This window comes from Arvicola amphibius, chromosome 3 (genome assembly GCF_903992535.2).
Source record: "Arvicola amphibius chromosome 3, mArvAmp1.2, whole genome shotgun sequence".
NCBI classification, from domain to species: domain Eukaryota; kingdom Metazoa; phylum Chordata; class Mammalia; order Rodentia; family Cricetidae; genus Arvicola; species Arvicola amphibius.
Window position 1 is genome coordinate 88,082,311 of NC_052049.1, and position 14,013 is coordinate 88,096,323.

The window sequence follows — 14,013 nt, forward strand, 5'->3', positions numbered from 1 at the left end:
TGTCTTCTTCACTACATTCTGTGTGTCTTGCTCAAATTCATTAGATGGAGATCAGAAAGATCAGGGAGAAAAGCTAGGCCACCCTGGTAACAGAAACACATGATACTAATCTGCTTCTACACACAGTAAACCAGTCAAGATATTGTGTTATATTTCTTATCTTTCTAAAATAATTAAATAATAAGCATTAAAATTTACTCCTTTACTATTTTCCTTCATTCATCTTAACATTGCAAATTAATTTTATCTTGAATTCAACAAGATATTTTATACATTTATCTACATTAAACACACATTTATAAATAAAAGAAAGAAGGGATATAATATGTCACTTAAAGAAAGCAATTTGTGTATTGTGATTACATATTGGAATAAGGTATTTATTAAAACTTATAAAGGGGGAGTGCATATATTGTTACTAATTTTAAAAACATCAATGTAAAAGTCAATATAAATGAAATACATATGTTCTATTTCTATAAACACACATTTTAATTTCAAGATAATTCATATAAACTATTTAAAATAATACTATTAAATAGAATACTATGATAGAATGGTACACATTATGGCAGTGTGGTTATTTTCCCTAGAAAAGCAGGAATTTCTGTGTTATGTGAGTGGTGGAACTTTAATTATTATTTGTTTCATTTGAAAAGTAAATGAAGTAATAACTGGGAAGGGTATGTTTCATGTTTATTCTCATGTAGCCAACCTTGCATAGTTTATTTGTTTTCTATTACATCAGCATAATCCACAGTAAAATACATTAATGTTTGCATATTCAAAAAATGCCTAAAATTTTTTCCCAGTGTAGTCTTTTTCACATGATATGCTTCTTAGGTTAACACATAAAATTTACTTATAGTACAAAACTAATTATCATTTAAATCAGATTATCACTGTATAAGGTATCATATGTCTAAGATAAATAAATATTGCAACTATTGGTCATGCTTCTTTCATTATTTCTCTACATAACTAAGATTAGTACTGTTGAAATGATGCAAACACTTAATTAAGATTAGCATTCATCACGTTAGAAATGTTCACTTTTTATAGTCTCATCTGTATTAATTTATCACTTCTTTGAAGTTAAAGGAACCTGTTATGTGCTCTTGCTCATAGCATATGGAAAATAATCATATAAAGACATATGTACACACACACTGATATATGCAATATCATATGCCCAGGAGGATGTTGAGAGCCTTTGTCCTTTTTATTTTTCATCATTGAAGATTTTCATTAAGTTATTTCCAAAATTCCAGTATAAATAAATTTATATATAAATGTTATATAAATTTAAGACATACAATATGATGGTTGAAGAAGGAAAAGTTATGAAGTGAATATTATCTCAAGAGTAATACACAGGCTTCCCATTCAGTTTTAGTTGATGAAAATTTATAGCATTAATATAAGTCCTTAAATCAATTCATGATGTACATCATTAACATAATATATAACATTTATGTCTTATAAATACAAAATGCATGAAGTGATTATTATACCAAATGATTATTGCTACCTACTGTACTATTCAATGTGAGAATGTACTGTACTATTCAATGTGAGAAGGAAAACATTGAATTATACACATTCTTCTCATCTTATATCAAACTGTCTACATCTGTATTATCTGTACACCTTTATCAAGAAATTACAAATATTTTAACAAGAACTTGGTATATTATTTTTAGATTATTTTGGTATTTTTTCCATTGTAACCCTATTGTAGCTAATGATATACTCAGCTTTTCATTAATGCATGCAGATGCATTAAGAGAAATGAACATCATCAACCACTGTGGTCCCTAAACTTCCCTTAAAATTAATTGCTAAATAATTTAGCCTTAGATTTCAATGATGACACATGTGAGCTTGAAGATTATAGGCAGTATTTACTACTCTTAGTTCAAACACATCTGAAACAATCCTTTCTATTTAATTATATTAATGAGAAGAATTTGGAATACCTGAAAATGAAGGAAAGCTTAATACTAAGTTTGAATATTACTATTAAAATGAGAAAATATTGTAATATCTCTGAATAATTTAAGGAGGGTAATTATTTACTGTCAGAAAACATAAGTGGGGAATGTTCAAAGACTCAACTTAGAACACAGAAGACCAGAGATTGGGCTTTTCCTTTGCACATTTGTGATGCCATCACCTCATAAATGAATCTGAAATGTGAGGAAATTCAACTGTAATTCAATAGGCACAAGAATGGTTCTACAGTCAAAATGTTTGGCCATTGCTTTCAATTTCGAGTTTGATACATTCCCTATCACCTCTTATTTTTCTTGAAGGCTTGTGTGGTTTTGAAAGAGAGAATTCATACTTTAATATTCAATGTAGTCTTGTCATTTGTCACATTATTTGCAAGTATCGTATTGTGCAATAGGCAGAGTAGGTATTAGTAGTTAAATAAATAAGAAAAATGGGGAAAGATTTTAGAGAAAAACCATAAGTATCTTTATAGTTCATCTTCTAGATGAAAAGGGTTTTGTTTTCTATATACTAGCTCTAAAAGTTTAGAGGGAAAAAATGAAGAGTATTTTTTTAATTTTCATGTGCATGTATCAGTGTGCATGAGCCACTTGTGAGTGAGTACCTTTTGGAAGGCAGAAGAGAAAATCAGTTCCCAGAGCTGGAGACACAGGGAATTGTGAGCTTTCATAAAATGGTTCTGGGAAAACTAACTCAAGTACTATATAAGGGAAAGAAGTACTTTCAGCCCATGAGTCATCTCTCAAGGCTTCAGTGGGAGAAATTACTTAAAGATACATTACTTTTCATGAACTTGGAGCTCATTAACAGTGAGTGAAATATTAAAATTATGTTTATATCTGTGTCATAGTAATGTTATATTGATACTCAATTCAAAAATTAACCTCATATTTCATTGCACATTTTTGTCAGTATTCAGCATATATATGGAACCTGCAAATCAAACATGCATTTCAGAATTCTTTCTCATGGGACTGACATACGTCTCTGAACTGCAGCCCCTCATCTTCAACGTGTTCCTGCTCATGTACCTCATCACTATCATGGGAAACATACTCATTATCCTGGCTGTGAGCATAGACTCACACCTCCACACTCCCATGTACTTCTTCCTGTGTAATCTGTCTTTCACTGATATCTGTGCAAGCACAACGACAGTCCCAAAGTTGCTGTTGAACATCCAAGCACGTGACCAGAGCATCACTTACATAGGTTGCCTGTCCCAGGTGTGCTTTATATTGATATTTTGTGTTTTAGAAAGTTGTCTCCTCACTGTAATGGCTTATGACCGCTATGTGGCCATTTGTCAACCTCTGAGATACACAATTATTATGAACCCTTTCTTATGCATCTTGCTAGTCTTACTTTCCCTGCTCATCAGCATTATAAATGCACTGCTACACACACTTCTGGTGTTGCCACTATCATTTTGCACAGAACAAGATATCCCCAACTTCTTCTGTGAACTTGGTCAGGTCACCAAGCTTGCCTGCTCTGATACATTTATCAATATAATCATAATTTATACTGCAACTATTGTATTTTCAGTTATCCCCCTCTCTGGAATAATTTTCTCTTATTATCAAATTGTGTCCTCTATTCTGAAGATTCCATCAGCTGGTGGAAGGCATAAAGCTTTCTCCACCTGTGGGTCTCATCTTTTAGTGGTATCTTTATTCTATGGAACTGGTTTAGGTGTGTACATGAGTTCTTCAGTTTCTAACTCTTCCAGCAGCAATGTAATAACATCCATGATGTACAGCGTGGTCCCCCAAATGCTGAATCCTTTCATCTACAGTTTGAGAAGCAAAGAAATCAAGGGGGCCTTGAGGAAGTTCATCACTAGACTCATTTAATTTCTATAATTTTGTGTGCTAATACACTGAAGCAGAAAGTGTTGCAATGGTTCCAATTAAATGAAGATGTATAGACTTGTCTTAAAAGGAAAATATGTGGCATTTGGATGTGAGAGAAAAGGTTTAAAAATTTGTAGTGGCACATATAAGATCTAGAATCAGTGTGATTTCATGGTTCGGGCCAGATGTATTGAAACCCATAATAAGACCTACTTTGGTTCAGATTAAGTAGATACTACAATCTATTAAGTAATTACTAGGCCCTTACAATGTATGCCTTTGTGAGGCATGCTAGCTTCCTGCCTACTTGGTTCACTTACTTTTAAAACCCCAAATCCAAATAATTACTTTTTACTGGTATCTTAAAACATTATGCAATTTTGCTATTTCCATTTTAACTATGCCATTGGTTCTCAAAGGCCCCCATTCTAAAATAATGAGGAAAATATTTATTACAAGTACCTCCGAAATTTTTAATCCATAATTTCAGATATAATTAATTATCATTAATAGATGAGATAGCCATTAACATTTTATGTTTTGCTTAGTCCCTTAATAGTTTTAGAATTTGAAGATATCCCATATTTATAGGATGTCAGAGGCAGCACTCTGAGCACCCTCTTATTCTATAGCTCTTTCATCAAAAACATAGTATCCCTAATACTCAGTGAACAACAGTTAAGAGTTTGAGGAAGCTCTAAAAGTGACAACATTCAAAAAACTCTTCCCAAATGTTATAGTTGTGGCAAAGTACCTGGGGAAATAATTATTTATTAAAGTATTTGAGAAGATGGACAGAGAGAGTCTAGGATGTGGATTGTTAGCAACAATCTAATACTCTATGGCTTTTAAGCTATATTTAATTCGCTCATGTTCTTGAATAAACTTTTGAATCAGCAAGCTACACTTCTATGAAATTATTTTTATGTCTGTTCTTAGTAAACTACTGGGAGGAATAGAAGCATTTTCCCAATTACCCAGCAAAGTCATATAGCATTTGCCCTAAGTCCATTATTGCAATTTTTCTATGAAGGCAGACACATATAAACACACATGCACAAAAATCAACCCTGCTATTATGTGAATTCTAGACATCGATTGACAAGTACTTATTTTAATCACTTGGAAATTATCTTCCACAATGTTATTGTCAATATCATTCAAAACATTAATATTTGCTTGTAGCAAAAATTTTTCTCAGATTATATGTGTGGGTATAATACAATTAAAATTATTTGCAGTTATAGAGAAGATAAAGAAATTTGATTGATGTCTTTGGATTAATGTGATCAGTTTTTCTTATTTTTGCTTATATCTCTTCAGAAGTAATATTATAGAAATTTCTAAAGTTGATATGCATCCTTAATATATGCCTGTACAATTCTTCCCAACAGTTTACTTTTTTGACTCACACAAACCATAGTTAATAAATTCTCAGTTTTGATTGTTTTACTTTTTATTTTGATTTTTATTGAGCTCTACATTTTTTTCTCTGCTTCCCTCCCTGGCTCTGCCCTCCATCTTCAACCCTCCCCACATGCTCCAATTTACTCAGGAGATCTTGTCTTTTTCTACTTCCCATGTAGAATAGGTCTAAATAAGTCTCTCTTGGTGTCCTCATTGTTGTCTAAGTGTTTGAGGGTTGTGTTTTGTAGGCTGGTTTTCTTTGCTTTATGTTTAGAAACCACTTATGAGTGAGTACATGTGATAATTGTTTTTCTGTGTGTGGGTTGCCTCACTCAAAATAATGTTTTCTAGCTCCATCCATTTTCCTGCAAAATTCAAGATGTCGGTTTTTTTTTTTTTTCTGTTGTGTCTCCATTGTGTAAATGTACCAAATTTTCGTTATCCATTCTTCATTCATGGGGCATTTAGGTTGTTTCCACATTCTGGCTATGATTTTTTTATACGTCTAATATTACCCTAATTCACAATTTTGGTAGATTAGCAACTAAATTTACTGGGTTTTGTTTGTTTGATTTTCGAGACAGGGTTTCTTTGTAGCTTTGGAGCCTGTCCTGGAACTAGCTCTTGTATACTAGGCTGGCCTCAAACTCACAGATATACCTGCCTTTGCCTCCCTAGTGCTAGGATTAAAGGCATGTGTCACCACCACCCAGCCTAAATTTACTTTTCAAAATGTATGTTATGTTTATTGACATCCTTAAAGACCTGGTGTTTGAAGTGTGGGCAAAGATTTTGTCCATTGTAAAAAAATTTTAGAAGTGTTTCTATCACTTCTTTCCACTTTAAGAGAATTAGTCAGCTGTTTCTGTGGGTATCACTATCTTTGTCATTACCCCTTTGTTCATATTATTGCTTCTCCCTCTCTTGGCTTGGTCTCCAGTAGCTCAGCCCAGTGTTTTACTGTGGATCTGTGAATTTGCTTCCATCAGTTGCTGGTTGAAGGTTCTATGATGTTGATTAATGTAGTTATCAAACTGATTACAGGGGAAAGTCAGTTTAGGCATCTTCTCCATGGTTGCTTAAAGTCTTAGCTGTGGTTGTCTTTGACATCTGAATTTTCAGGCCAATATGGAACTAGAACAAAGAAACCCAGATGCAGATAGAAAATCATGGTATATACTCACTCAAAAGTAGATATTAGACATAAAGCAAATGATAACCAGCATGTAGTCTATGATCCCAGAGAAGTTGGTAACAAGAAGAACCCTAAGAGGGACATACAGGATCTGCCTGGGAAGAGGGAACAGACAAGACCTCCTGAGAAAATTAGGAGGGGAGATAAGAGAGGTTGAAGGGAAGGGGAATGGGAAAGGGGAGGTAGGAGGAGAACATGAGGGAATGGGATGCTCAAGAAGGGGGAAGGACATTAAGATAGAAAAAAAAGACATTTGATTGAGTGAGTAATTAAAGGACTAGTGAGAATCATGGTACTAGGGAAATTCACAGGAATCCACAGGTATAAATTTGAAAAATAGTTCTCTGTCAGATATTTGGATTGTACATCCTGCTATATTCTCTCCCTGTAAAATATTTTTAAAACAGCTGGGTGGTGCTGGTGCTCACCTTTAATCCTACAACTCAGGTGGAGCTCTGTGAGCTGTGAGTTTGATCTATGAGAGCCAATTCCAGGAAAGGACCTAAAGCTATTTCTCCAAAACTTAAAGAAATAAAAATTAAAAAAAATATTTTAAAACCTGTGTCAAAAATGACAATGCAGTTTTGTTCAAATGAAAGTTTTCAGACTGTATTTATTTACATCAAACTGACAGTTCAGTATACTTAATTTAATAGTGTTCATAGATGAATAAAACTGACAGCATGATTAAACTCCATGTTGAAAGCATATGGATATGCTTTTCCACTGGACTGAGCTCCCAAGGTCCTGATGAGTAGCAGAAGAAGAGAGAACATGAGAAAGAAAGACAGGACCGTGAGGGGTGCGTTCACCCATGGAAACGGTGGGACAGAACTAACGGGAGATCACCAACTCCAGTTGGATTGGGATTGATGGAACATGAGACCAAAGCAGACTCTCTGAATGTGGCTGATGGTGGAGGCTGACAGAGAAGCCAAGGACAAAGGCGCTGATCTTTGACTCTTCTGCATGGACAGGCTCTGTGGGAGCCTTCTCAGCTTGGTTGATCACCTTCCTGGACCTGGGGGGAGTTGGGAGGACCTTGGTCTTAACATAGAGTAGGGAACCCCGATGGCTCCTTGGCCTGAAAAGGGAGGGAGGGGGATTTGGGGGAATGGAAGGGGAGGGAAGGGGGAGGAAGAGGGGAGGAGATGGAAATTTTTAAATATAAAAAAATAAACCAAAAAAAAGAAAAAATAGAAAAAGTCATCTTGAGTGATTTTTTTTTTGTACTGCAAGAATGTACCTTGCTCTGTTAGCCAAAATAACATCCTGCTTTAGATTTGCTTCTTGTCAAGTGTTTTATTAAAGAATAAGATTAGTAACACATGTGCTCACTATTTTGGTATTGCTCAATTCCTGATCAAGATGGATATGATTTATTTTAATAAGTCCTGATTAAGTCCTGATGTGGGAGGGACTTCTGTTTGAGTTGATTTCATTGGTTAATAAAGAAACTTCCTGGCCCATTTGATTGGCCAGCCCTTAGGGGGGCGGAGTACACAGAACAGAATGCTGGGAAGAGAAGTTAATAAATTGCCATGTATCTCCTCTCTGACACAGAAGCAATGAAGCTCCGGCCCAAGATGGACATACGCTAGAAACTTCCCAGTAAGGCACCACTTCGTGATGCTACACAGATTATTAGATATGGGTTAATCAAGATGTGAGTAAGAGGCTGAAACTAATGGACCATGCAATGTTTAAAGGAATACAGCTTGTGTTGTTGTTTCAGATGTAAAGCTAGCTGTGCAGGAGCCAGGCAGAATGAAAAGCAGGCCTGCCAGCAGCTCTCACTACAAAGTCCTAATCCTTCTTCCTTGGTAATTCCTTGAGTAACACCAATGTAGAATAAAATAGAAAAAAAAACATTGATTGACCAATAAATAGCCAGGCAGAAAATATAGGCCAGGAGGGCAAACTGTGAATAATGTAAAAGAGAGAGGCAGAGTCAAGAGTCTCCATCCAAACACAAAGGAAGCAAGATGAGAATACCATAATAAGAAAAAGTACCAAGGAATATGATTAATCAGATAAGCATACCATAATAAGAAAAAGTACCAAGCCATATGATTAAACAGATAAGAATTATTATTGGTTAATTTCTGTATAAGAGCTAGTTAGTAATAAGCCTGAGCTACTGGCTGAACATTTATAGTTAATATAAGCTTCTGTGTGGTAATTTGGAAAGCAACTGCAAGGTATTTTGGAGTTGCTGGCAGAAAACAAATTTCCAATTAAAATTGCCATAAGTTATAAATGAGACTTGGGACTTTAAAAAAGATTTAAGACTGTGATAAACTATTGATGGGACTTTTTAAGTAAAACTGAATGAATTTTTTTTTTCATGGTTTTTTTTTTATATTTAAAAATTTCCATCTCCTCCCCTCCTTCTCCCCCTTCCCTCCCCTCCTCCTCCCCCTTCCCTCCCCTCCTTCTCCTCCTTCCCTCCTCTCCCCTCCACCCATACCTCCCCTCCCTCCCTCTCAAGGCCAAGAAGCCATCAGGGTTCCCCACTCCATGCTAAGACCAAGGTCCTCCCAACACCCCCCAGGTCCAGGAAGGTGACCGACCAAGCTGAGAAGGCTCCCACAGAGCCCGTCCATGCAGAAGAATCAGAGCCCAGCGCCATTGTCCTTTGCTTCTCAGTCAGCCCCCACCGTTGGCCACACTCAGAGAGACGGGTTTGGTCGCATGATCCATCAGTCCCATTCCAACTGGAGTTGGTGATCTCCCATTAGTTCTGTTCCACCGTCTCCATGAGTGAACGCACCCCTCACGTTCCTGACTTTCTATCTCATGCTCTCCTTCCCTCTGCTCCTCATCAGGACCCTGGGAGCCCAGTCCAGTGCTCCAATGTGGGGCTCAGCCATCCTCTTCCTCTATCGCCAGGTGGAGGTTCCCTCACGGTCCTGACTTTCTTTCTCATGTTCTCTCTCCTTCTGCTCCTCATCAGGACCCTGGGAGCTCAGTCCGGTGCTCCAATGTGGGGCTCTGTCATTTTCTTCATCTATCGCCAGGTGGAGGTTCTATGGTGACATGCAAGAAATTCATCAGTATGGCCATAGGAACTGACCTTTTCAGGCTCCCTCTCCTCAGCTGCCCAAGGAACCAACTGGGGGCGTCTCCCTGAAAACCTGGGAACCGCTCCAGGGTCAAGTTTCTTGACAACCCTCAGGTGGCTCCTTAAATTAAGACATATGATTCCCTGCTCCCATATCCACCCTTCCTCTATCCCAAGCATCCCATTCCTCCGAGCGCCCCCCATTCTCCCCTTCACACTTTTCTCTCCCCATCTTCCCTTGGCCCAGTCTCGCCCAACCGTCAAGTTCCCAATTTTGCCTGGCGATCGTGTCTACTTCCAATATCCAGGAGGATTACTATATCTTTTTTTGGGAGTTCACCTTCTTATTATCTTCTCAAGGATCCCAAATTATAGGCTCGATGTCCTTTAATTATGGCTAGAAACCGATTATGAGTGAATACATCCCATGTTCATCTTTTTGGGTCTGGGTTACCTCACTCAGAATAGTGTTTTCTATTTCCATCCATTTGCATGCAAAATTCAAGATGTCATTGTTTTTTACTGCTGAGTAGTATTCTAGCATGTATATATTCCACAGTTTCTTCATCCATTCTTCCACTGAAGGGCATCTAGGTTGTTTCCAGGATCTGGCTATTACAAATAATGCTGCTATGAACATAGATGAACAAATACTTTTGTAGTATGATTGGGCATCTCTTGGGTAGATTCCCAATAGTGGAATTGCTGGGTCCTGGGGTAGGTTGATCCCGAATTTCCTGAGAAACCTCCACACTGCTTTCCAAAGTGGTTGCACAAGTGTGCATTCCCACCAGCAATGGATGAGTGTACCCCTTACCCCACAACCTCTCCAGCAAAGGTTATTATTGGTGTTTTGGATTTTAGCCAATCTGACAGGTGTAAGATGATATCTCAAAGTTGTTTTGATTTGCATTTCCCTGATAGCTAGGGAGGTTGAGCATGCCCTTAAGTGTCTTTTGGCCATTCGAACTTCTTCTGTTGAGAATTCTCTGTTCAGTTCAGCGCCCCATTTTTTAATTGGGTTAATTGGCATTTTAAAGTCTAGTCTCTTGAGTTCCTTATATATTTTAGAGATCAGACCTTTGTAAGTTGCAGGGTTGGTGAGGATCTTTTCCCAGTCAGTAGGCTGCCTTTGTGTCTTAGTGACAATGTCCTTTGCTTTACAAAAGCTGCTCAACTTCAGGAGGTCCCATTTATTCAATGTTGCCGTTAATGTCTGTGCAGCTGGGGTTATGCGTAGGAAACGGTTCCCTGTGCCCATTTGTTGTAGAGTACTTCCCACTTTCTCCTCTATCAAGCTCAATGTGTTCAGATTAATATTGAGGTCTTTAATCCATTTGGACTTGAGTTTTGTGCATGGTGATAGATATGGATCTACTTTCATTCTTCTACAGGTTGACATCCAGTTATGCCAGCACCATTTGTTGAAGATGCCCTCTTTCTTCCATTGTGTACTTTTGGCTCCTTTATCAAAAATCAGGTGTTCGTAGGTTTGTAGTTTAAGATCCGGGTCTTCTATTCGATTCCATTGGTCAACTTCTCTGTTTTTAAGGTTTAGGTCAGCACCAATGGATGAATGGATCCTGCATACAATGAACACTGAGACATTTGACTATAAAACTGAATCTTGTGTAGGAGAAGAAATTTTAAAATGTCAATTGTTTTAATTGTGGTAGAATAAGACATCTGAGAAGGGATTGTAGACAAGGAATTCCTAGGAATAATAATTTCTCTAGAATGGCAAGAATAGGAGGACTTAACATTCAGGTATATGTAGAAGTTATGGCAAAGGCATACATTGGACCGATGAATGCAGATCAACAAAAGACAGACAAGGCAACATGATACCATCAGAGAACTCCTTGGGGGGGCTATTTCAGGCCCCCAAGCCAAAAGTGGTCCAATTATTCCCAGTCACTGTGCAGGACATGTCTCACCAGGAAAATTACAAAATCCAGAGCCTTCTGGAAAAATAAAACACATACAATCATAGATGGTGAATCAAAAAATCCACTAGGATATAGGATATGTTTATTCAGCAGATGTTTACAAATGATGAAACCAAAGCTAAGAGTGTGTATATAAGATATTGTAATGTGTAATGGTAGGTTTTCTAGACACAGATATGGGCATGAGTATCATTTTACCCAGAATTCTGGAATCCAAATTGGCCTCTTCAAGATCCAAGTGTTCAATTCCTAGGAATTGGAACCCTATCTCAAGTGAAACAATGTATGAGATGGGTTGAATGCATAGGGACAAAAGGGCAGAGAGAAGGCAGAGGCCAAATGTGGCTAATTTTGCAGTGAATTTATGAGGTTGTGACCTGATGTAGCAGGTAAATCCCAGATCAACATTCCTGCAGTCCCAGAAACTCATAATTCTGAAAAGGATATTATAAGGTACTATAAACAAACTTCACCGGCCATTAAGGCTATAGAAAAACACAAAGCAGCTAGCAAAACTTTAGATGTGCCACTGGCCCTACCTTTAAAATGGTTAACTGAGAAACCAATATGGGTTAAACAGTGGCTGTTAACAAAAGAAAAAATGCAGGCTTTTGAACACCTGGTAGAGAAACAACACCATACTGAAGAATCAACCAGACCTTGGAATGTTCCTGTATTTGATGTTAAAAAAGAAATCTGGTAAATGGAGAATGATGACAGATCTAAAAGCTAACAACAGGTTTCACATGTCCCTGCCTCTCCCAAGCCTTCCCTAGTGTATTCAAGGTCCTTGGCACAGGAACAGTGTCCTGCTCCTGCACCAAGGCCATTCACCCAGAGGGGTGAGACGCTGCCCTCCAGGCAGGTTTGAGGACTCACGCAAGGGAGTGCGGGCACCTTCAGCTTGTGCTGCAAGGTTCGCTGTGTGCGACTCGACCCTGCCCTGCCCCAAGATTGGCCCTTTTGTCCCTGTGGTGTCCTTGGGCTACCAAGAATCCCTGATTCGGTGCTGTGGAGTTCCAACAAGACAGGAATAGTTCCTGCTCCTACACTGAGGAGATCCACACAGAGTCAGTCACATTAAAGATTAGACCAAGACACCAAGTCTCTCCTGGCTCCATTTGAAAGAAGAGATGGGCAGGCGCCAATGCAAGAACTCCTCCAACAACCTGAAAGGCAACATGACATCACAAGAATCCAGGGATCCCAAAACAACAAGAATTGAACACCCTAGTACAGAACAAATAGAAGAAATAGACTTTAAATAGTACTTTATGAAATAATAGAGGACCTTAAACAAGAGGTGAAAACTGCCATAAAGAAATGGAGATGACAAACAAAAAAGTAGACGAAATTAATAAATCTCTGAAAGATACCCAAGAAAAATAAGAAAAAGCACTCACAGGTAAGGGAAACAGTTCAAGAGCTGAAAAATGAAATGCAAGTAATGAAGAAAACACAATATGAGGGAAGACTAGAAAAGGAAATTCTCAGTAAACAAACATAAACTACAGAGACAAGTATTACCAACAGAATACAATAGATGGAAGAAAGAATCTCAGACTGTGAAGATACTATAGAGGAAATAAACTCACAGATTAAAGAACAAAACAAATCCAACAAATTCTTAGGACAAAACATCCAGAAAATCTGGGACACCATGAAAAGACCAAACCTAAGAATAATTGGGGTAGAAGAAGGAGAAGAATTACAACTCAGAGGCCCAGAAAATATATTCAACAAAATTATAGAAAAAATCTTCCCCAACCTAAAGAAGGATATTCCTATGAAGGTACAAGAAGCCTACAGAACACCAAATAGACTGGATCACAAGAAAGCATCCCCACGCCATATAATAATCGAAACACAAAACATACGGAATAAAGAACAGATATTAAGAGCTGCAAAGGAAAAAGGTCAAGTAACATATAAAGGGAAAACTATCAGAATTACACCTGACTTCTCAATGGAAACCATGAAAGTCAGAAGGTCTTGGATAGATGTGCTACAGACACTAAGGGAACATGGATGCAAGCCCAGACTACTATACCCAGCAAAGCTTGAATTCACCATCGATAGAGAAATAAGATATTCCAGGACAAAAACAGATTTAAACAATACGTAGCCACTTACAGAAAGAAATAGAAGGAAAATCACAAACAAAGGAGTCCAACAATGCCCACAATAACCCAGACATCTAGAGACCCTTCACCAGCACAACTCGAAGAAGGGAAACACACAAATTTTACTACCAAAAAAAAATGACCGGAGTTAATAACCATTGGTCATTAATATCACTTAATATCAATGGACTCAACTCACCTATAAAAAGGCACCATCTAAGAGATTGGATACGAAAACAGGATCCAACATTCTGCTGTTCACAAGAAACACACCTAAACCACAAAGACAGATATCTACCCAGAGTAAAGGGTTGGGAGAAGGTTTATAAAGCAGATGGACCTAAGAAACAAGCAGGTGTGGCCATACTAATTTCTAACAAAGTTGACTTCAAACTAAAATCAA

The 14,013-nt window shown here is 37.6% G+C and overlaps 1 protein-coding gene across 1 annotated transcript; it reads left to right on the top strand.

Annotated features, from left to right (window-relative positions):
- Nucleotides 1–2,936: 2,936 nt before the first annotated feature.
- LOC119809922 (olfactory receptor 7G2-like) lies at nt 2,937–3,872 on the top strand. The gene has a single exon (XM_038323150.1). It carries the CDS (start codon nt 2,943–2,945, stop codon nt 3,870–3,872), a length of 930 nt encoding a protein of 309 aa, XP_038179078.1. The 5' UTR covers nt 2,937–2,942.
- Nucleotides 3,873–14,013: the final 10,141 nt, after the last annotated feature.